At 45.2% G+C, this 23,179-nt stretch overlaps 1 protein-coding gene across 2 annotated transcripts in view; it reads right to left on the reverse strand.

Moving 5' to 3' along the window:
• Positions 1-2,199: 2,199 nt before the first annotated feature.
• Positions 2,200-23,179, reverse strand: part of Brinp2 (BMP/retinoic acid inducible neural specific 2) — a 102,806-nt gene continuing 81,826 nt past the window's right edge. For both annotated transcript variants that reach the window (XM_052200953.1, XM_052200952.1), the window contains exons 4-8: positions 22,711-22,919; positions 11,589-11,694; positions 7,832-8,068; positions 5,881-6,103; positions 2,200-4,213 (exon numbers count right to left, since the gene is read on the reverse strand). In XM_052200953.1, coding sequence (XP_052056913.1) covers positions 3,097-4,213; positions 5,881-6,103; positions 7,832-8,068; positions 11,589-11,694; positions 22,711-22,919 — 1,892 coding nt within the window. In that variant the 3' untranslated portion in view covers positions 2,200-3,096. The remainder of the gene's footprint in view (positions 4,214-5,880; positions 6,104-7,831; positions 8,069-11,588; positions 11,695-22,710; positions 22,920-23,179) is intronic.

A 23,179-nucleotide genomic window follows, 5' to 3' on the forward strand; every position in this document is an offset into this window, starting at 1 on the left:
CCATAAAAATACTCTGTTATCACTTCATAACTGTAATTTTGCTACTGCTGTGAATTGTACTATAATCTGTGACTCCTAAAAGGGTTGCAACCCATAGGGTGAAAACCCCTGCTCTTAGGTGACCTTGACCACCTAGGATGTCCCTGCCTTATTTCTTTGTGTCTTCAAGGAGCAAAATCTTTGATCTGCTGCCTTAACTCAAGCTCTCCTACACTAGGTACTCCATAACACTCCACCCCAGTTCTAAAACAAATGAATAGGCAAATTATCAAAATGTCTACTCTTGCATTTAATGTTATCCTGGACCTCTAGCATTGTTCCTTCTACCAGATACCAAAAAGGAACTGATAGAGCACAGGACTTTTAGATGCAGTTGATATACTCAGCTTCACAGTTTACAGCTTTCAGCAGGCAAGGAATGAACTCTCTGTCACAGGGAAAGGCATTCCTAAAACCATAACATCTTACAATTCATCTCACATCAGACTTCTCAGAGATGTCCAACTACATGTTCCTCATGTCTTAAGTTAGATCATTTTTCCTATCAACACTGGGGTCCATGTTGATGTCTGATTCAGAAGCATTGGGCTGAGGTTTCCTAGCCCTCAGAACAACAGTGGGACTGACCCAAGGGGAGCCTGTATCTCTGTGCCCTGATTCATTTCCTACAGAGGCAATCATGTTCTGTCACTAGGGCTCCACACTGTTAACTTTATGCACAGTAGATTGCCAATTGCTGTCTTTCCACTCTGAGTTTTGCTAGGCACAGCAGCTGACAATTTGCCACATAAAAAGTGTTTCTGTAATTTATGAAAGGAAGTTTCTGTCCACCCACTCCTACAGCATGTAGACAGGATCATTTGGAGTGCTAAAAGCAGACTCCACTGTCTGCCTTACACCTCTTGAAGCCCATCGTTGGCATATATCAAAGCCTTCCTGACACTCACAACCCTCTTCTCTCTAAGAGTATCCTCCTCTGGTACTTCTCAGAACTCCCATTGATGAGGGTGTCATCTGCTGCCTCTATTTTCCACAGCTGAGAAGGTTGGTATAAACCCCACAGAGCAAGCAGCAGTTTGAACTAGGGCTAGACAGCCTATAATAATCCCAGTACTCTACATTTCTACCCTTAAAACCTTTGGGGGAAGAAGTGACTCAGGCCAGTTACCTACCTCAGATTTTTGTTGTGGTTGCTGTTGTAAGTGAAAGATGGTACAATAATTATACATGACATCACATTCTTCTATATATAACAATGAGCATAAAAGACTCTTGGGCAGAGGGGGCTATCTTTATCATTGCTTCCCATTTTGCTTTCTACCAACAAGTATGTATCAAAGCTACCGAATGAGATATTTAGTATTTCTGTGGTGATTTGCTCTGACTAAAAATGGCGTTGCTGTACTTACACTTTGTAAGTGACCGTGAAACATGTAGAAAGAGAAATGGTTCTCTACATAATATGCTACAAATCGACCCCCTACTTCTGTGAGGGGTACTGAGCTGAGGAGTATACGTTTGTCTGGTGTGGGTGTGTGTAGGTTGGCGAAGTGGGGAATGGAGGAGGCCAATACCATATTTGTATCTCTGTCAGTCTCCTCCAAGGGTGACCCTAGACCATAAGATGTGTAACGCAGGAAAGCCTCCTCAGGGCCGCAGGAGCACTGGCAGCACTGGGCGCCTCTTGGAAGGTTTCAGCATTAAGGCTACAGGTTCTTTGTGACCAAGAACTTCCAATCCTCTGATGTGGTAAAGGGATGTCGAGGTGCTGGGACCCTTGGCGACTCTCCTAGAGAGTTCTGCTCCACTTTCATTTGATGTTTTCTCACCCTCTTTCTCTTTGTGTGTCACACTTGTGCACACACGTACATACATACATACACACATATACTCACATGCACCCACACATACTCACATACATGCACACACACAACACATGCATACAACACACACACACAGATACAAGTACAAGTGCACCCACTCTTCATATCTGAGTTAACACAGGCACGAATTAACTTATCACATACACTAATCAAACAGCCTTCTACATGGCAATGTACATCATCTGTGCACCCCTCTCACCAGATGATAATAATAATAATAATAAACATTTAGGCAAGCCAAGGAACTATGTTTCTGTTTCTCTTTCATCTTCCCACTAAGAAGGTCCTCAAAATGTGTTAAACCAAGTAAAACTTTACTCAGAGATTCATGTGACTGGAGCAGGTTGACAAGAAAAACAATCACAAAATAAATATTTTTTTCTTTTGTTGGTTTTTTTTTTTTTTTAGAAAGAACATTTCCATATATGTTGTCTCTCTAACTTGACAAAACTGCTTCCTTGAACAGACGGGTGCTGTGGAAAGAGGGCTCTGGATGAACTGTGAGGGGCTCTTGGAACAAGTAAAACTCTGAAACTGGGGAGGCCAAGGAAGTGAGGGAGCTGGCAGGGGGAAGTGGGGGAGTACGCACGGAGGCTGTGGTCTGCCCTTAGCGTGGGCTCCTCTGCCGTAGCACTGCACACCCTTCCTAAGGACCCCAAGAGCGCTAGACCCAAGGCCTCCAGGATGCAGGGAGGCACTGTACAAAAAGGAAGAAGCAGTGCAGGGAGTCACGGAACAACGACATTTTAAGAAATCTGGTTAAAAAGAATACAAAAGTGACTCCACAGAGGGGAGGTCCCCGCCCCTCCCACTTCTGTCCCCTCTTGTTATTCTGGATGACAAGAATCACTTTGAAGCACTTTTTTCCCCAGTCATTTCTTTCCTGATTTAGCCAGCTCTTTTATCTCTTCCTTGGCTCTTCTTCAACTGCATTCATTTTAGAGAGCACCAACTTTACAGAGTCGAGGCTGCTGGGCTGCGCCCTCCCTGTGAGTGTGTGTGGTAAGGGGCGTTGTACTCGCGTGTGCACGTGGGTAGTAGTGGCTGTTTCATTGTCTTTCGCCAGCTTCAGTCCAAGCCTTGAGCTCCCATCTCCCAGGTGCTAAAAGTCTCTTGGAAGCACTCTGTTGGCACTGAGGTGAGGGCTTGGATTATCTTTGCACCCTGAATGTGTGGGTCAACTCTCTGACCAGCACTGGGGTAGTCCCCCCCATTAGCTACAGAGTTTGCCGGTCTCATACTCCACGGGATTTGGCAGCTTGGAATTGAAAGCTCTCAGGGAGGACTGGATCCTGCCCACCTCGTTGTTGGCTAGCTTGAGCCTATGCCGGAGCAAGCAAGAGAAAAGATCAAGCCGGACTTTGCCAGGGGGAGAGAGTTGGTTCACCCGGTCTCTAAGCTCAATGAGTTGTAACAGGGCAGAGTCCTGGGAACCTTGAGTGTACGGGTAGTCCAACTGGAGAATTAAGTCTCGGATAGCATCCGGGTCAAAGGGCAGACTGTAGCCAAAGACCTGCAAGGTGTTGATTTTCATGTAGCCCAAATTCTTGGAGGGATCCGTCATCTCCAGGGGCTCATAGTAGATTGTCTCATTGGAGCTGTCATCCAGGGACTTGATTCGGCTCCGTAGGTAAACATGGACTGTCTCAAAAAAAGTCTTCCACCTGTTCCCCAAAGTGATAGTCCAGTTTTGGCACTGGGCGGCTGCATCCACGTTAGTCCTTTCCCAGTCTGGAAAGCTGCCCTCGCTTACCGGCATGAACCAGCTCTCAGAGTGGCTGCCCCCGAAGGGGTTCACGTAGATAGCCATGACCGGCTCCAGGGTGCTGTTCTTCGTGAGGCAGATCTGCAAGGACAAGGCCAACATCACATGCACCAGCCCGGGCTTGTATTTGTTACTCTTCAGAGTGAGGAGCATCCGCTTCCTCCAGGAAGGGTCGAACCAACTGCCCAGACGCATGTCGTTGCTGATAAAGATGGAGTGTACCTCAATGCGGCTATCTCGCTTCTGCAGCAGGTACTTCAGCTCAAGGTCCTGCAGGTCTGTCTCCAAACCAAGGAAGTTCTCTAGGGATTCAGCTACCTCTGGCCGGCACAGTCCCTGGGCTAGCACATAGCCAGGGTTACAACTCCCACAGCGTGTGGTATTGTCTGAAGCGCAATGGGCACACGCAGGCCCTTCCCCCAAGGCACATGGAATGGGGCCCTGGCAGGAAGATTGGTCATAGGGGCAGGTGCAACTGTGGCTCTGTTCCAGGAATGTCCCAGGGAAGGTGCTTTCTCCACAGTAGAGAAGGGATTGGATTCGGTTCCACCAGAAAGACAAGGCTCTTGAAAAAATAAAATGAAGAAGCATGAGTCAAAGGGAGATGCACACCATCCTCCCCAAGACTGCTCACTACCATCCTCCCCAAGACTGCTCACTACCATCCTCCCCAAGAGTGCTCACCACCGTCCTCCCCAACAGTCCCACCATTGTCCTCCCTAACAGTGCACACCACTATTCTCCCTAAGAGTGCTCACCATCGTCCTCCCCAATAGTCTTACCACTGTCTTCCCCAAGAGTACTCACCACTGTTCTCCCTAATAGTGCACACCACTGCCCTCTATAAGAGTGTCAGGGCACTGACTAATAAGTGGGAACTGAGAGAGTCATCAAGGAAAAGATCAAAGCCACAGGTTCCCTGAGTGATGGAAACCCTGCTGCTCTACTTTAGATCAACTGAGTTAAACCTGGAGACCTGCATGGTGGACCAGCCAGAAATATTTGACATTAGACTTGTCCTGCCAGGGTAATTTCATTCAGGTCATTCTTTTCATCCCCATTTAAAAATTGCAGGCTTTTCAACGTAGCATATCGAACCTAGCTTCTTAGGCATCTCTGTAGCGTGATTCTACAGACATTTCATATTCTTACCAAGTTCATGCCTGCCTCAAGTTCTTTCCTTGTATTGTTTTATCTTTCTTACAGTTAGACCTGGGATTTTCTGTGGGTCACTCCAACTTTGGATTTCAACTCATAGCTACCTCCTCAAGTAGGCCATTCCCAGTGTCTCTTTCAAAGGACAACTCCAGTCAACATCTCATCACTCTATTGCTTAATTGGTGGCAACTGTCTGTATATAAAACTGCTATTGGTTTATTGGGCACTTATTTATAGGTTGCTTCTCTGGAAGTACAGTGAAGATTGGGACTTTGTGCTGTCTTCTAACACATTCTCAGAGAGCAAGCTTGTGTCTTGGACATGATGGGCATTTAGAAATTAGTTGCTGGAAAAAAAAATTAACCATCTCAATAACTCTCACTGGCCTGACTTATCCACTGCTACCTTCCTATGGCATAGATAGAACTGCCTCTGAGAGGAGCTAGACTGCCCAGAGAACATTCTCCCCTGCACACCCCAGGCATTTCTACCTGTTCTTGCACAAGCTATCCAAGACTCCCTTCTCTTAGCAGGTTTTTCTCTCCAGCCTTTGCCTCTCCAGAACTATCCTTTTTAATGCTTTTGCTACTTTATTTATTTTTTTAAAAATTTGTGTCCTTCTGTCTGCCCCCCATTAATTTCAGTGGCTGACACAGTCTGGGTTTTTAATTTTTTATGTATTTACATGTTTGCTAAATCTTTCCTTGTCAGTGGTGTCCACTGTAGGTAAATCGCAGGGCATGGGCTAGAGATGTAATACATGTTTAATGAGCGCACATATGAATGAGTAAATAAATAAATGGATCCTATCAGAGTTCATTCCCAGCCTATGCTTGGGAGTCCAAGTCTCAGCTTTCTTCCCTCCCATGACTCAGTCAAGTTATATGCAAGTAACACAAGGCTCCTTTAACGTCATACTCAGCTGAGGATTGAAAGTGACAAATGGGGAAGCCAAGTCTGCAGGATGACCGAGTGTGTCACCATGGACTGTCTTTCCATGATGCTGACTACTACACCATCTTTCTTGGCCTCAGCAGCTACGGCCAGGAGTCGCTGGGCTCAGGCTCTGCTCACCTCTCCTTGGGCAGGCGGAAGCGAGGCTGCCGATGGCAGCGCTTGCAGAGGTTGAAGAGGCGGCGGACGATCCGGTGCATCTTCTTTAACAGGACTTTCAAGCTGGCTCCCAGCTGCTGATAGCGGTGCTGGAGGTTCGAGTCCACGGTCCAGTACTGGGAGATGGCTGTGGAGTTCAGGAATCGGTCTCCGGGGAGCCTCTTCAGCAGGGTCTGGAATTCTTCTGTGGACAAAAGTAGAGAATCTGAGCAGGGCAAAGCTGTGTAGTCCTGGGGACACAGATTGTTGGCTCCTCGGTCCCAGGGGCCCCTCAGAGCCACTGCATAAGAAAGGGGGGCTCATTCACGTCCACCATTCTAGGTCTTTAAATTACATATGGTTTTATTAAAAAATTATTTAGTATATCATGAAGTATAACTCCAGGATTCTCTTTTTTTAATTTACTCATTTTTTAAAATGTTTGTTCATATGTTCTGTGTCTTTGCTACATGTGTGCATGTACTCACAGAGACCCTAAGGAGGGGTCAGGTCTCCTGAAACAATAATTAGAGGTGGCTGTAAATAACCCAACACGGTTGTAAGCAAACAGTTCTGGGTCATTTGAAAGAGCCTTTCATGCTCTTCACCACACTGAGCCATCTCTCAAGCCCCAGCTTAAGAGGTTATTAGTCCTGGACGTCTTTGATTTTCAAAACAGGTCCTTGCCACCCTTCAAATGGCTAGAAGTCCTACTTTTGGTAATAGCCTTAAGGCTATTACTCTTTCTCTTTTATTTCTCCAGATAACTCATCCATGGAACTTTCTTTTTATTTTCTTATGTAATATATCCTAACCATAATGCCATCCCCCCACTCCTCCCAGTTCATCCCTCTTTCCCTCCCCTCCCCTCCCCTCCCCTTCCCTCCCCTCTCCTCCCCATCCAAGCCCTCTCAATCTCTCTTAGGCCAATTCTCTCTGGAGAAAGAGGTAAACAGGATCAATGATAGGCAAATATTGTCACAGAGAGGCACTGTACCCAGCTAAGAAATCTTAGAAACATTTAGTCCCGGAACCTAGCTGTATCCTCCACACCCCACTCTCTGATTCTCTAAGATGCTCTGCCTCTCTCAAGCTCATGATCACATAAACATTCTTCCCTGCAGTTAATATGGAAGGGACTTGATTCTGCCTCCAACCTCTGAGTATACGTTCTTCTGAGTTTCCTCCGCACAGGATGCCGTCTGGACTCATGCTCAGGGGTCTCTTCTCTGCTTTACCTTGGGACCTGCCACCACCTGAGCCACCTGGCAGAGGTCTAAGACAGCGCTCATTTATTCACCTACAGTCCCTCACGGTGGTGATAGCTCAATAGTTGTAGAATGTAGCCCACTACTCCTAGCCCAAAGCTTGGGCCAGGGACTGGAACTTGACTTTTTTAAATAGCCTCTGGCAGTGATCACCTGCTGTCACCCTGTTTTAAAGATGAGCATATTATAGCTCTGAAGAGCTATATGGTAAAGCTAAAGTGGGAAAGCTGGTCAGACTCCAGGTCTTAAGTTGACATTGATAAATTAGTTACGGCAGCAACAAGCAACAGTTGGTTTCCACTGGGTACCAACTAGAACCATTCTATATATACTTTATATAATCAGCAAATATTTATTACGTGCAAACATGGTGTTAGACACCATGAAATCAGGAGCCAGCAGAACAAACAAAACCTATACTTTCAGTGGTATTTGTCTTAGTTTCTTAGGTTGTTAAAGTACACTTCTAAGTTAGGTACTGTAATTATTTGCATAAAGAAAAACACACTGCTTAAGACCTTTGGTGAACATAACAATCTTTCTTTCCTTAGAAGCTCACCAAAATAGTATTTTGGGATCCAGGTCAGATTCCTCAAGTTCTGGTCCTGTACCTTACAGCCCCTACTCTTTGTTATGGAAATTTTCTGAGCTAGTAGCCTGCTTACCTGACTCTTCAAACTGCCTGTTGTGAGTGGCCCAGGAGTCTTGGATCTGCAGCAAGCTGTCTTCCATAGCCTGAATGTCAGCATCAGGACAGTTGCATTCTGGGAAGGTGGGGCTGCACTTGCACCAGCAGTCATTCTCCCTGCAGACAAGCTCCCCCTCAGAGCTGCATGTGATGTAGCTGAGGGCTGCAGCCACGAACCGCTCACGCAGGTGTTCCGGGAGCAACACCTGCAGGCCTGGGGAAGAGAGGAAGCAGAAATCACAGAGGAGAACTGGGAGTGGGACTGGGGTGGAGACTATGTCTTCTCACACCCAAGGCTGCAGGGATTCAAACGTGTTTTGCTGACTAGGCCTGAGAATGGTCACCCCAGGGTCTGATCCTGCTGAGCTGGTGGGGAGAGGGGGAATTCCTAGCCCACGTGATGGCTGGGGGGGGGAGAGTCTGAATATGCAGATGAGGAACATCAAAAGCCCCAGGCTTAGCCTAACTCTTCTCATCAACCAAATTGAGAGTGTACCTATCTTAAGAACTAGCTTCCTGGCTACACAGCGGTGTTTCTTGGAGAGAAATGGGAAGACAGTTCGGATAAAATAAGTTTAAAGCCCTGATTGGGTCGAATGTGAAGCTTACTGCACTTGCTCTGCTTCCAGCAGCCATCCCGCTTAGAGTTTCATTAAACTAGGCAGTAGGCATGCTCAGACATTACTAAATGTAAACCATTCTGAGCCTCCCAGTCCAGCCTGAAAAGCTGAAAATGTTGTTCTGGTTCTGAGCTAGGGGTAGGCACCGCAGGCATACAGAGGTAGGAAGCCAAGGCCTTTCTATACACAATTGGTAGAGGCTCTCAGGGTCTTCCCCATCAGGAAGGCTGCTGCTGCTGCTGCTGCTGCTGCTGCTGCTGTTTTAGTTTTGTTCTCTAAAACAAGATGGACTCACACTCCTTCCATGGCTGCTGATAGATTTCAACTCCTGATCTTCCTGTCTCTCCTCCACTAAGTTCTGGGATCACCAGTGTTTGTCGCTATGCCCAATTTCATCTTGAGGTTTGTTGTTGTTGTTGTTGTTGTTGTTATTGTTTTAAATGAGGAAATAAAGTCAGCTGACCACAGTGACCAACTCAAGTCCCAACACTGCTGTCCATCACTGCCTGTTTCATACGGTGATACTGCACACGTGGGAATGGTTGCCTATCGCAGTGTGATTTCACTCCTAAGATATGATGTAGAATGGTAACCTGTGCCTTGAGATTCATCAGGCCATCAGGCCTGCAAAGGTTGGGATGACTTCCTCTTCAACCTGGCCTCTACTGGTCTTGGTTACAATGTACTGAACTTGAATGGACAATGCTTCAGTTTTCTCATCCATCTGAGAAGGATATCAGTTTACAAATAGACTATATCCTGAAATGGCTTCAAGCAGAAGGTAAGCTGGCTGCTCGATGCTTACAAAGGATGAGGGAAGGGTAGATATGCCTTACGGATGGATGGAGTGTGGGGCATACATCTTCAGGATACTCTTCCTGTAGGGATACTGTTAGACTTTGTTCCAGGGGAATACGGAGTAGAAGGACCCCTGAATATAAGGAGCCCCTTTCCTGCATTGTAGGCTGCCTCTCTATTTTTACATCCTTGGCTTTGTCCTTGGCAGGGAATCAAAGAGCTCACAGTGTGTGCCCCAGCCTCAGCAGACCTCACACTATAACTTAAAGCTGTCAGCAACCGTGGGGGTTTTCTGTTCTCACATGAGGGCTGCCTCCTACTCGGAACTGCTATGAAATTTCCCTTTCTGGATTCTGTGCCCACCATGGCACTTGATAGCGCCCCTTCAACATGCTCACCCTACCCACATGCTTGCTTTCAACGCTTACTCCCCTCATGTCATCTCCTCCCATGTCCCCATGGCCTCCCTCCTCCTTACCAGAACATTTCCCATTGCTATAAGCTTGGTACCCTGAGCAATGTCTACAGGAGTGATGGGCTATAAAATTAAACAGCATAAACTATTCCAAATGAACCACCTGGCAATTTGATCCTCCCTCACTGCTAATTTCCAGACACACATTCAGCTCTTACAGGGACATAGGAGGAGAGAGAGATTAGTTGTCTTGGGATCTCTGAGTAAATCTTTTACTCCTTTTATTGTATGTTTGTTGATTCCTAAAATGATGTTGGTGGCATCTGGCTCAGGCTGCTTGAAGTTTGTAATCATTGATCCTGGGTTGAGGGCTACTGATTTTGTAATGCTGGGATAGTAATATCTTAAACAGGGGCCAGTTCAGTTAGTCCTTATGAAACGAACTTCTCCTACTGAATCAGTTTGCATAGCTCTTCTCTAAAATATTTGAGGAATAGAGCTGGAATTGTGTATTTCCATGAGTTCCTCAGTTTTTGAGCCTACACCAGTGGCCTTTTCTTTTTCTTTCTTTTCTCTGTCTCTTTTGACCCCAGTCCAGATGTCCCGATCATTTCTTCCAAATCTCACTCCTGGCTTTGAAGTTCTCATGGAAGACCACAGACAGGGAAATGGAAAGCAAGAGCCACTTGTTGTGACTATAGATCCCAGAGTCTGTAGCTCAACAGATCTTCAAGCTAGAGTTAGTGAACCCACAACCATAGGTGTAAAGGCCATTTGTTCCTGAGTACAACTATGGTAACAAAAGCAATCACCAAACTAGCTCCAGGCTTATAAGGTCTTATAAGGTCTGATCCCCACAGGATAATGATACAGGTTTTGAGAAGGAACACACTGGAAGAATGTAGATACCAAGTGGATGGAGCAATCAGTCACTAGTATGGGGCAAATCCTTATAGGTTTCCCCCCAAAACTGATGGAAAGTTGCTACCTGCTCATCCTAGGATTTGTGGTGATTCTTGGCTTAAGAAGGACTTAACTGAGGCAGGTAAGCAAAAACTTAATCATCTAGGACTGTAGTTGTTTAGAGCTATTTACATCCTTCTATTGTAAATACAATAGTCAGCCTAGAGCTTTGACCTGCACACACACACACACACACACACACACACACACACACACTACTCCAAACAATGCACCTAGCAACTGTTAGCAGCCTAGCACTCTCACCTTCAAGGAATTGCTCACACACTCATGTTTTTCTTTCTCTTTACAGCCCATCAAAGTTACGTCCTATTCACCTGTACTCTGCTTGCATCCAGGTATGAAGCTTGGGGAACAATGTGGCCTAGACTTCTTTAGAAGCACATGTACAATAAGATAAAACTGTGTCCCCAAGTGATCTCGTACACGGATACTCTATGATATACCAACCTATGCCTATGCATAGTTGGGTGTGCATTTGGTTAAAATCACACCAATTATGGGATGGAACATTAACAGTACAAAATATAGTTGTGGAATTTAATCTGTGTATCAGAGTAGAGTGTCCTCCTTGCCCCTAATAACCAGTTCCTCCTCCTGTTGGGCACCATAAAAGGAAGGCACAGTCAATAATCTAGGCCCTTGAGTACTTTCACTCCTGTGGCCTGCTGTCAGTCTGACAGTTGATTTCTGATCCGTACCACTGATTTGCCTTGAATAAAGTTACTGTGCTTATTTAGTAAATCCCTATGAGTCCTTATTTTAGTATTCTAAAGATGAGGCCAAGAGCCTGGACACAGCCATCCCAGACCCTGACCGCTGATCACATATCCAAATGAGAAAACAAGATCTTTCCTTTCTCAGGGATCCAGAATTTCCACTAGGCCTGAGCAGTGTGAAACCACCCTGCATCTGCTTACCCAGTAACTGCACCTTGTTCTCTGGGCTCTGAACCAGGACAGAGCTGACTGAGTCCAGATTATCATAGTTGCTGCAGCCCAGTGGACCGGTCCTGGTCTCTGTGACCTAGAGAAGAAGGGACAAGATAAGAACTCAAAACACAAGAGGAAGATTTCTCTCTGCTCTTCGCTTCTAGCCATCTACTTGGAGACCCCGTGTCCTGACTCTGACCTCAGGAACTGCATTCGTATATCATAGGAACCTAAAGTGACTTTGTCTCTTCATTCTGAGTTAAGTGAACATCTGTGTGGTTGGTGGCACAGTTGCATGTGGTCAAGAGCCTTTAGAGGGAAGCAAATGAAATGTATAACCAGGAAGTTGAATATGGAGTAAAACCTTCAAGTTGGTGTCTACCTTGTCCCTCATATAGATGGAAGTGAAGGGACAGATGTGGACCCTGGTAGCCTTGGAGTGAGTTAGTTTTATCCACTTGATGTAGTGCTCACAGGTTTTAGAGATCTTGAAGATGAAAAGCACTAGAGAAATACGAGTTATGAGTATTATTATTAGTATTAAACATTTAAGTTCCACCTCAGCACCAAGATGTCCTTAGAGAAAGTCAGCCATGGGCTTACTGCATATTTTAATAAGTATATTAAATATACATAAACTCTTAGAGCCACGTATTATTACAAACACCGTATTTTAAAATATTATAAAGTTGGCCCATCAGTTTTCCTTGATGTTTAAAGTATAAGATGAAAAATGGGGAGCTTTAAATTCACTGAAATAATTATGTAATAAGAATGATGGGAACCGGAGGCCCTTTCTTCTCGGGAGCTCCAAAATCTTTGCCAACAATCAATCAACCAATCAAGGAGTATTTATTGAGCAGCTCCTGTTCAATTCTGCACAATTCATCAAACATTCATAGGGCGCCTTTCTGAAGTTCTTCCGAGGGTCTACCTGGAACTGCTGACCTCCTCTTGTAGCTCCAGGCACCTGCGCTTTGTAGCAGGCACGTGAGCTGCAGTTTTACATCCTTTCCTGAGAGCATTTGATTCACGCCTGGTTCCCACACTGTAGACTCCACAGACGTAAGTTCATATTTACTTTTGCCTGCCATAGGTCAGCGGCAGCTAGTGAAGTGTCTAGGATGCCATAAGCAAGCAGTGAGCCTGGGAATGTATGAGGAATGTGTCTTAGTCTTTTCAGGGAGATAGGCGCAATGAGCTATAAGCTATGTGATGAGTCATTCAAGAAGGCAGGTAGGTTGCAAGAGTTGTGACCAAAGGGTGAGTCACATGAAGCATGCCCCTGGGCAGAGGGAAAACAAATAGAGGAGAAAGAAAAGCCAGTCAAGCTAGTCTCAAGATAAGTAGGAAGAAGCTGGTGGCAGCGGCAGCACATGCCTTGAATCCCAGCATTCGGAAACTAGAGGCAACAGATGGATCTGTGGGCTTGAGGCCAGCCTGGTCTACAGAGAAAGTTCCAGGACAGCTAGGGCTACACAGAAGACTTAAAAACCCAAACCATCCAAGTAAATAAAAGTAAGTATGTGTGTGTGTGTGTGTAGTGTGTGTGCAGGAAGTAGTCAGTAGAGAGGAGTTATGGTACATATATCATCAGGAGAAAAATTTAAAAAAGAAAGACATCAGGATCTACAGCACAGAGTCCAAAGTACATACGTATATGCCTGTCTCCCTGTGGAACCCAAAATGCAGAGGACATCACAGAGGAAGCCCTGTTTACCTAGGCTTAGAACATGCATGGAGGATAAGGTTGTCGAATGGATGATGGAATGATCTTTCCCACAAACACTGGGAACGGAGTCAGAGCTGACCCCAGACCTTCAGTCAGCTGTTTCAGCTTCTCACTCATAGAACCAAATCTCAATTCTCCCACTTTCCCCAAAGAAACCACAGTCCAGAGAGCTCAGGGGCTTGCCCGGTGGTATCTAATAGACAGGATATTCTTCAGGACTGATTGATTGGTTAACTGATTGATTGATTGATTGATCGATCATGAGGTAGTCTGGCCTTGAACTTATGATATCACCCCGCTAGTCTTCATAACAGTCCTCCTGCTTCAGCCTCCTAAGTGCAAAGATCACAGGAATAAGCCCTGAATTAAATAAATCAGTAAGTAAATAAATATAGTAACATTGGAGCTTTCAAACTGTAGCTCTGTGTCATTTCAATTCCTGATAAAATAAGGCAAAGGGGTGTAGAAACTAAAATGAACTTAAGACACCTTAAAATGCCATCACAGTCTAAACAATATTCTATACAGGCCACCTAACATGCTAATGATCTGCTCTCCTCCAAAGGCTAACACTGGACAAAATAAGTAGTGATGATTGGACATTAGTATTGCTAGCTGTTAGGTCCCATAACTCTCACTCAGTCCCTGGGGTTCCTCCCAGCACTTCTTACCCTGTCCTCTACCCTGAACCTCTTCCTCCCAGGGGCTGGGCCTCTCTGTATCCCTTCCCCCAGCTTCTCTTCCTTATATAATTCAGCCATTTTGGCTATGCACTCTCATGTTTCTTGTGGCTTCTCTTTTCCCTGTCCTGCTGGAGGCCTCTTGGTCCTCAGTTTCCCCACCCCCTTTCTCTCTTTCCCTAGCTCTCCCCTCCCCATCGCCTGGTTCAGTGCCAAATCTTGCAGATGCCTCTAGCTGTTCTTTTCCTCATATCTACAATAAATCTTCTTAAACATATCTAGGTGCCTTCATATCCTCATTCACTATCTTTCTATCAGAGCTTAAGAAAATAAGGCCTTGATAAGTTAAATGATCAACTTCATATTTTACATATTGTATCATAAGGGGCTAGGATTAATTCAACATATTCTTGCATTGCTTTGTTCAGTTAGTAGGGATGTGACAGTTCTCTCCACATGGTACCTGCAAACCAGTGGAAATGCGTTACTCAGATCCCAGTATTCTGGTGGTTCTTCTCAGGTTGGCCTCTCTTCACATGTGGACACTATGAACAGAATATTTGCTACTGAGTAAGTGGCTGGCTAGTGGCCAGACTAAATTAGAAGACAGAATCAGACTTTCTTCAAGTCTGTAAAACTTCCCATAAGAAAAGCCATGGGTGAGAACTAGCACAATTTAGTGAAACCTGTGTGAATGGCAGGGGTAAGGTGGCACACTGTGGTATTGAGAAACTAGCTAGGTTCTACCTCAAGATAAGCTGGCCATGAAAATATCACACAATTTAACTCTGAATTTTCTATCTACCCACTCCTGAGTTGGTGACTCACCAACTAGCTTTAGGGAGGGAAGGAACTCACAAGACTCATGCAGGGAAAGGTGGATCAGAGAACAGCCACAACAGAGGCTCTCTGGTGCTCCTCTGACACCCGAGCCTTTTCTTAGGTAGCACACGCCCATCCACTGCCCTCCATCTTTTTCAGCAAAATGGGGGTGGCTGTGATCCTGTGCATTTGTTTCCTCTGCTGGTCTGAATGTCAATTCCACAGGAAGATAACCAGCCACTGAGAAGAGGAATGTCCCTTTGTTAACAGAGAAGCAAGGAGGACAGTAAAGAGGAAATACCCTGTCGTTACACCCATGTCCTGAGAGAGGGGCTGGTGGCAAGCCCAATCTTCATGAAGAAGGGGTGGCCAGACCTCACTAGATCCCACAGTTATACTTCTTTTTATCTCTATACTGTTTTGAGACTATCTCTCTCCTCCCTAGAGAGGCAATGAGAAAGGAAGAAGAAAGGGGCCTGCAAAAGGGTCTTGTGTCAGAAACTGACATGCATGCGTAAATAATACAGGCTGAGATAGCCCCGCGCCTAACTCATGTCATGGAAGGCCCTGTCTGTAAAGGGCAAGTCTAGAGAATCCTGCAGCTTTCTCAGTAAAGGGGCAGGCAGTTCTGGGAGATTATTAAAAGGGCCCGTAGAGGTAACAGAAAGTGCAGTTCACTCAGGCGCACACATTTCAAAAAGTGCCTCAGATAAGCTTTCAGAAGGGGAAAATAATTGTGTGCTAATTGGTCTGTTGACAGAGACCGTCCTGCCTTCGAAAGCCCTGATGCTTCTCGGGTTCATTAGCGCATCCAATTTTCCATAATACCAGACCGTGCAAAGCATCATTCCAGTGAGCCTACATCATCCCTCCCCCTTCTCACTTCCAGATTGCCACTGGCCTACCTGGGGTTGGGGGAGGGGTCTGCTAAGAGCAGAGGAAAATGGGCTTCTAATGGTGAGCAGCAGGGCTGAGGCACGAGGAGCACAGTGATGGGGTGTGTGCTTAAAAGGCTTTAAAGTGAATCTCAGGATGCTGTAGCTTTTCCAAGTTTTGTTTGCTTGTTTGTTTGTTTTGCTTTAAAAGGATGGGCTATGAGAACTTCTCCCTTTTGCCTAGGGTCCAGCTGGCTTCTGACTGGCTCTGTTCAGTCAGCTCATGGGCTCATCAACGCTTCTCCATAAGTCATTCCATAGTCTTCTACAAAAAAGGTGAATTAAGAGGCCCTTTTCCTCTTTGTAGTGCTGATCCCTTCTAGGAAATTGCAGATAGACACACACACACACACACACACACACACACACACACACACACCCTCTTATACTATGCATAGTTTTCCTTTGGCTTGCATCATCTGGTGTCACCCAACCCTATAGTAGACTTGGGCAGGAATGGCAATCATCATCTTTACCATCCTGTAGAATGTGAGTGCAGTCACTAATGGGTAGAGATGCCAGCCTGATTATCCTGAAGGGATACTTCCTGGGTGCATTTGCCCTTTGGTTGCCACCAAAACAGTGATCTGTAGGAGCCAGAGGGGAGAGTGACTATGGTTAGGCTGAGAGACTGAAGGAATTATTTCAATATTTGAAAAACAGGAGTAGTCATATTAGCTGAAAGTCCTGTGCATGGGTGAATTGAGTGGTTGGTAACTCAGGTTAAAGAAGAGACAAATGGAGTTCAATGACACCTCAAGGTCATAGAACTAGTAAGCATCAGGAAGGGCAGAAACCCAAGTATTCTCCCTCCACTTGTGTTGTTCCCCTCTAAACTGTATAGGCTGGTTTCACCTCTCAAGCACTTTGTTGAATATCTTGCCACATGCCAGATGCTGTAAAGGGACTCGCTGCTATGTGCATGCAGTAGAGTCCCTACTGCTTTAAGGCCTACTGTCATTGTGAGTGTGGAGGGATGGGAAACAGGAGTGCAAACAGACGGAATGTAATGAGACAAATCCTATCTCGGAAGTGTGTGCCGATCAGAGTAAACCTTATAACACACAGTGCAGTTTACTGGTTCCCGGAGGGACAGACCAGAGGGGGCAGGGCACCTACTTCTCTACATTAATTCAGAGAAGCTACTGAGGAAGAGTGGAAAGTAACCACATGTTTGCTTAGAGAAACGACACAGGCAGATGGGCTAGAGGACTTTCCTTCCTGAAGGCAGAGCAGGTGAGCAGAGATCTCCTCCTCGCCCCATTCCTCCCCACCCAATGATAAGAGTAATGATTGAGACAGAGCACAGCAAGACTGCTGCTAAGGCATGCTCAGTAGAAGGAGGCAGTGCTGCAGCAAGTGCTACTGCATAAGGGACTGATAGCCACAAGAATGTACTGCAGGGTGCATCCTGGCTATTGGACCATCCCACTTGGGTCTATAAGTGCAAATCATTTAGAGAGAAGAGATGGAATCTGTTGACAGCCATAGTGCAGATCAAACCCCCGCAGGTAAGCAGAGCTGTGAGGTAGGATACCAACATAGTCCTTTGATTCTCAGCCTAGGAGAATGTCCTTGAAATCCGCACACCTCACTAAAGATTGGGAAGGGTGGGGAAAATAGGAAATCATCCCTTTTTATGCATGGTTTTCCGAGTTGTATACTATGGGGAGAACCCATTGTACTGCCAGAGAAAACCTTAGGTCAGTCAGTGCAGTGGCAACTGGATATTCATTTCATATTCAATATTTCCTTGGGAGCATTCCAAGAGAGAGGGGGGAGAGGGAGTGAGAGAGAGAGAGGGAGAGAGAGAGAGAGGGAGAGAGAGAGAGAGAGAGAGAGAGAGAGAGAGAGAGAGAGAGACTTCTAGGGATAGTGGTCCCTTCTTTGAGAAAACAGGCAGTGACTGTAGCTCTGGAACCATCCACAGGCATTATAGGAAATGTGACTTTGAATACTTATCTTTCATTCCTCCATTGTAAACTTAAGGGATATGTCTAGGAAGCCATGGCAGAGGCTCTGCAAACCCTGCTGGGTGTATGAGCTGAAAGTCAACTTAGACCAATTATTTTTCTTCTGAAGAGAACTGAGAGCCATGTGAAGACAAATACTGGAAAGGGAGCTGACTGTTGATAATTCGGCTAATACAGAATAAAGGCTAAGCCCATTTTTCTAGACATCAGGAACTCGTATTAGACCATAAATAAAGGTGTGGTCCCTACACTGATGGCAGATAAAACAGAAAGATAACCTTCAGTCAGGGCCATTGTGAGCTCTGCATCCAAGGGAAGCTGTTTGTAAGCCAAAGCCATGGGAAAACAGAGAATATAACATTCAAACCAAAGAATCTGGAGAATAAGGCAGGTGAGGATTTTTTAAAGAAGAAACATATTTTCAAACAAGAATCCAAAGGAGTATGCTCAGAGTGTGAGCAACCTTTCCCAAACCACAGATTTCTGCAATAGATTTAGTCCTTGCCTTCACAGAAGTCTTAACAGGCTATCTTATACTCATATTGCCATGAATAGATGGCTGTTTCTTGCAACTAAATGTATGCATAGGTATTTATATACATGTTAAGCAGATTTATTTTACACACGTGCAAAGTGGTAGGTCCAGAGACAGGAAGGTAGACAGACTTCCTTCGTTCCTTCGTTCCTTCGTTCCTTCATTCCTTCCTTCCTTCCTTTCTTCCTTCCTTCCTTCCTTCCTTCCTTCCTTCCTTCCTTCCTTCCTTCCTTCCTTGCTTTTCCCTGTTTCTCCTTTCTTTCCTTCAATCCATCATTTGACAATGGCTTGTCTTCCCACTACTCACAATGTGACAAACTCTGTACAATTCTGGGGAAGGAAACTGAGTGAGACACACTTTCTCCTACAAGGATCTCTTAGTCTTGTCTTTGAATAATCATGTTAGCTAGCAATTTTAGTTCAAAGACAACCTTATTAGTGGTAGAATGTGCTTGGAACATTGGGAAGGAGCATTTAACTATGCTAGGAGTCAGGAACAATTTCACAGGAGTCACTTTTCTAAGCAAAGAGGGGATGGAAGAGCCACTTGGGTCAACAGCCAGACATTGGGACTAGAATGGAAAGCAAGTGCCGGGAAGTGAGATGTGTTTTAAAAGCATCTGGTATTTTGATATGCCTGGGTTGCACATATGGTTGGAGGGTAAGATATGGACAGGCAGAAAGTGTACTGTTTAGAGATGAAACCGGAAAGGCAGCAGGGGCAGATCATCAGTGATTTTGTTTTGTTTAGAACAATGAAGGCTTTCAAGCTCCAACTGTGTTATGCTCTGGGCAATCTGTACATTTATTTATTTATTTAAAAATATCACAGAATTTCTACAAGATTGAAATTCTTCTAATCATTTAATAATTTTAGAGAGAGGGAAATGAAGTCCAAAGAAGTTTGGTGACTTGTTCAAAGCCCAACCCCCATGTAGCAGTGAGACTTGAACTCTTGCAGCAGAGCCTGCTCTCTTTCTGTTGTACTGCACAAGCACGCCTCTGAGGTACATGTACCTGTGTAGTGCGGAGCCATGGAATCAGGGGATCACAGTGTGTACTCATGCTCATAGCAGCAGTGTATGGTGACAAGCTGAGAGAGGAGGATAGGAAAGCACAAGGAAATAAAACCAGGAATGAATTGAGAAGAACTTGGACCAGGGGACCAGAATGGGTATGAAGGGGATTCAGGGGCAGGGAGTAAAGATAGTGATGGATTAGTGAACCAAGGGGAGTGTATGAGGGTGATGAGCTTCTAGAAGGTAACGAGATCTTTGAATTGTTGATAAAATATCTGCCTTTCATTTTCTGGTAAGAATTTTGTGTTTCTTCTCCAACTGTGACACAGCTCATAGGTTGACTGAAGGATGAGGTAAGATCCTACAAAGTTCTAATGTCTTGGTAAAATTCTCTCCAGGCTACTTAGAGTCCCTTTTCACCATCACGAGTTGTATTAGAAGCCAGCTTCATAAATGAACCTTTTCATTCTGTTAATGGAAACCAACCCTCCTCTCCTGCATGCTCCCTCCAGACATTATACCTGTCTGTAATCTGCTACCTTCTCTTCCCTTCTTCTCTACCACACTCCTTGTATGTCATGGCTAGCCCTCAGCAATATCTCTATAACCGCAAGTTCTTCTTGAGTGTCCTCTCCACCTGTTTTGATCTAAGGACAGCCTCGATTCTCCAGGCATGTGGTTGCCCCTACAGCCTTCTCTAGTGCCGGCTGTTCTCTTTCCTAGCTCACAGTCCTGAGAAGCAAAATGAAGCAGGTCTCCCATTACAGCTCTTCATTTTTGTCTATCCATCTTTGGCTCCTGGAAGCCATGCCCTGTGAACTTAACACCCACAGCTTGTACCAAGCCCAATGACTTCTGCTTCCATCCATGTGATCTGTTAACCTTTGCTCCTCCTCCACACTTGGCTGCCTTAACTTGCCTCCTCATAGCTGTAATTTCACCTTAGTCACCACACCCAAGCTGTGTCCTAGACTTTATTGGCATTTTCTCTCTAACCACAGTAAAAGCCATCACACTCTACTTCCTCCAGTCTCTTCACACATCAGTTTTCAACCTGGGGCTCGAAAGACACTTTCCACATGGACTGCATATCAGACGTCCTGCATACCATATATTTACATTACAATCCATAGCAATAGCAAAATTACATTTGTGAAGTATCTATGAAAATAATTTTATGGTTGGGAGGTCACCACAACATGAAGAACGGTATCAAAAGATTGCAGTGTTAGGATGGCTGACAACTACATGCCAGACTTACTCTTTCAGTCTTTGGACTTGACCTACTTTTGTCACCTTTAACCCCTTTCTCTAGATGATTGACTTAGAGTCCTGAATCTGCAGTGCGTTCCTTGGTATATAATCTTAACACATTTGCCTTCATCTTTCCCTTTGTCCCTGTATGCACCTTGGGTAAATCCAACTTTCCATCTAGTGCATGCCTGCTGGTATATGGAACAATGAAGAGAGCTGATGAAACTCACCCAACTCCAGTGGCTCATCTCGTGCTGCATTTATGGCCATGAGGATCACAGGGGTCCCTAGAGCAGCCCTGAAACCTACTATGTGTATGGACCCAGGTGACTTGCCTCCATCCCCGCTATGAAGAGACCAGGTCACACATTTCCCCACAACTTTCTTATGCCTTTTAGTCAAGGCCTTTGCTTCTTGTTTAGCTGAGAAACCAGAACCAAACAGAGAAGAAAAACACATCTTCCCACTGCCACATGCTCCCATCCTTCAATCGGTATCCTCACACATTCTACATCGTCCCTGACAGTGGAGTGCTTGTCTGTAAGGACCATCTCTTTATCCTTATATGAAATGCCAACACACTCACTTAAGGACCATACCCTTGAGATTACCTCTCTCTCTCTCTCTCTCTCTCTCTCTCTCTCTCTCTCTCTCTCTCTCTCTCTCTCTCTCTCTCTCTCTCTCTTCATCATTTCATCACTTTCTACCACATTATTCTACCAATGTATGGGTAAGCTAGAATATCTCTCATCATGAAGATAAAAACCACTGCGTGGATCCCACCCGCTCTCCAATAAAGACCCATTCTCTGATTTCCTCTACAGTGAAAACATAGTTCCTATTCACAAGCAGTTCCTCACTTTGGTTCTTATCTTGGATCCATTCTACTCTGTCATCTGTCTCCTTCATGTCACTAAACTTGACCCTGTGCAGAATGTCTGTTACCTCAAAGTCACCAAGTCTCTGTATTCACTTGTAGGTCCACTTTTTTTGAACATAGGCTTTATGAGTGTAGAGATTCTCGTGATGTATTCTAGGTATGTACAATCGTATCTGATGTGTGCTAAGTACTCACAAACTAGTTATTGAACTAACCGGTTGGTGAGTGAACAAAATTACCTTGCTCTTTCAGATGATACAAAAGCAGAACAGAATTTTGGTGTCTACAGACCACCTTGATTTTATACTTAGAATTTAAAACCCCAGCCTTCCCAAAAGTGTTTTCAGTTATCCTTTAACCAGAGGCCCTTAGTAGGAATACCCTACAGGTTAATTAGAGCAGGGGTGGGGGAGGGGTAGAAAGGATAGCTATTAAAGTCACAGTAACTATGGATACCTTAAAGACATGCATGAAATCACGAGTTTCTGTCACGTTCCTCCTAAAACTTGTACCTTGCCTGGTGTTAAAATTCCTTTTTTGTGACCATGCTATCCCCCAGTTCTGCTTCCTTCAGAGTCTCATCTTGTATAATGTCTTTCTGTTTACTTCTCTGCCCTCACAGGACTCCTCTCTGTCTTTCAACAGGCTTTTAAACTCTCTTGCTGACTTGGGGCCTTAGCGCTCAGAATTGTTTGTTTGTTTGTTTGTTTGTTTAACCAAAACAGTCTTCCTCAGTTCTATACAACTAGGCTTCTCATCTTTCAGGCCTCAGCCTCACAGGGAAACCTTGACGTGTCCTTCCTGACCAACCTAACTAATATTAAATGCCCCCTCCTCCCACCCTAGAAAACGTATGCCATGCTTTTAAATGGTCCTCTGAAATCAACCCCCTTACAGCGCAGAGTTGATGGAGTGTTCCACCTCCACTAGAATACAGTCTCATCTTTGACAAAAGAAAATCAATCTGCTGGACCTTCCTTCAGAGAATGGGTGAGCCAACCATTTCTTTTTTTTTTTTTTTTACACTTTTTTTTTGTTTTTTGTTTTGTTTTTTTTTCCTTTTTTTCTTTTTTTTAATTCGATATAATTTATTATTTACATTTCAAATGATTTCCCCTTTTCTAGCCCCCCACTCCCCGAAAGTCCCATAAGCCCCTTTCTCTTTAAAGGACTGGCTGAGATGCGCCCGAAAGCTGCTGTTTCTCTTTGTGCATATGGCCTGGCTGACCTGGAGCCAGCGAAGGCTATGGGCTCCCTGTCAGGGGCTGGCAGGCTGTTACCTTTATGGCCCCTGTGGCTATCTGGATGTGGTGAAGTCTGCGCAGTGTGCTCTCTCTGTCAATGAAGTAGGAGGCCGCCAGCTGGTGCAGGGTTTCCAGAGACACAGCAGAGCTGTTCCCAGTGCCCCCAACTACAGGGACACCTCCTGGTGTTTCTGATTTTCTGCTGAGTTTCCTCTTGTCCACAAAAATGGTCAGGGACTCTTCTCCTATAACAAAAACATGAGCTCATTAGAGAAGTTGTGAGACCCAGAATCCCTTGCTATTATGAACATGGAGCCCTTGGGCAGGGCAGACAGAGTTAAGAGAGAGCATTGCCCCTGCTGTGGGCCTCTCCCCATCCTTTCCACCTGAGAGCTCTCTTCTCAGACTGTGTACAGGGTCACAGGCCTCCCTGCTTGGGAGGCCCTCCTTTCTCAGCTCTTAAAGCCTCCCAAAGCTGACCCCTCAGCGGTGTCTCCATTTAACA

The sequence above is a fragment of the Apodemus sylvaticus genome, chromosome 12 (genome assembly GCF_947179515.1).
Source record: "Apodemus sylvaticus chromosome 12, mApoSyl1.1, whole genome shotgun sequence".
Taxonomy (NCBI): Eukaryota; Metazoa; Chordata; class Mammalia; order Rodentia; family Muridae; genus Apodemus; species Apodemus sylvaticus.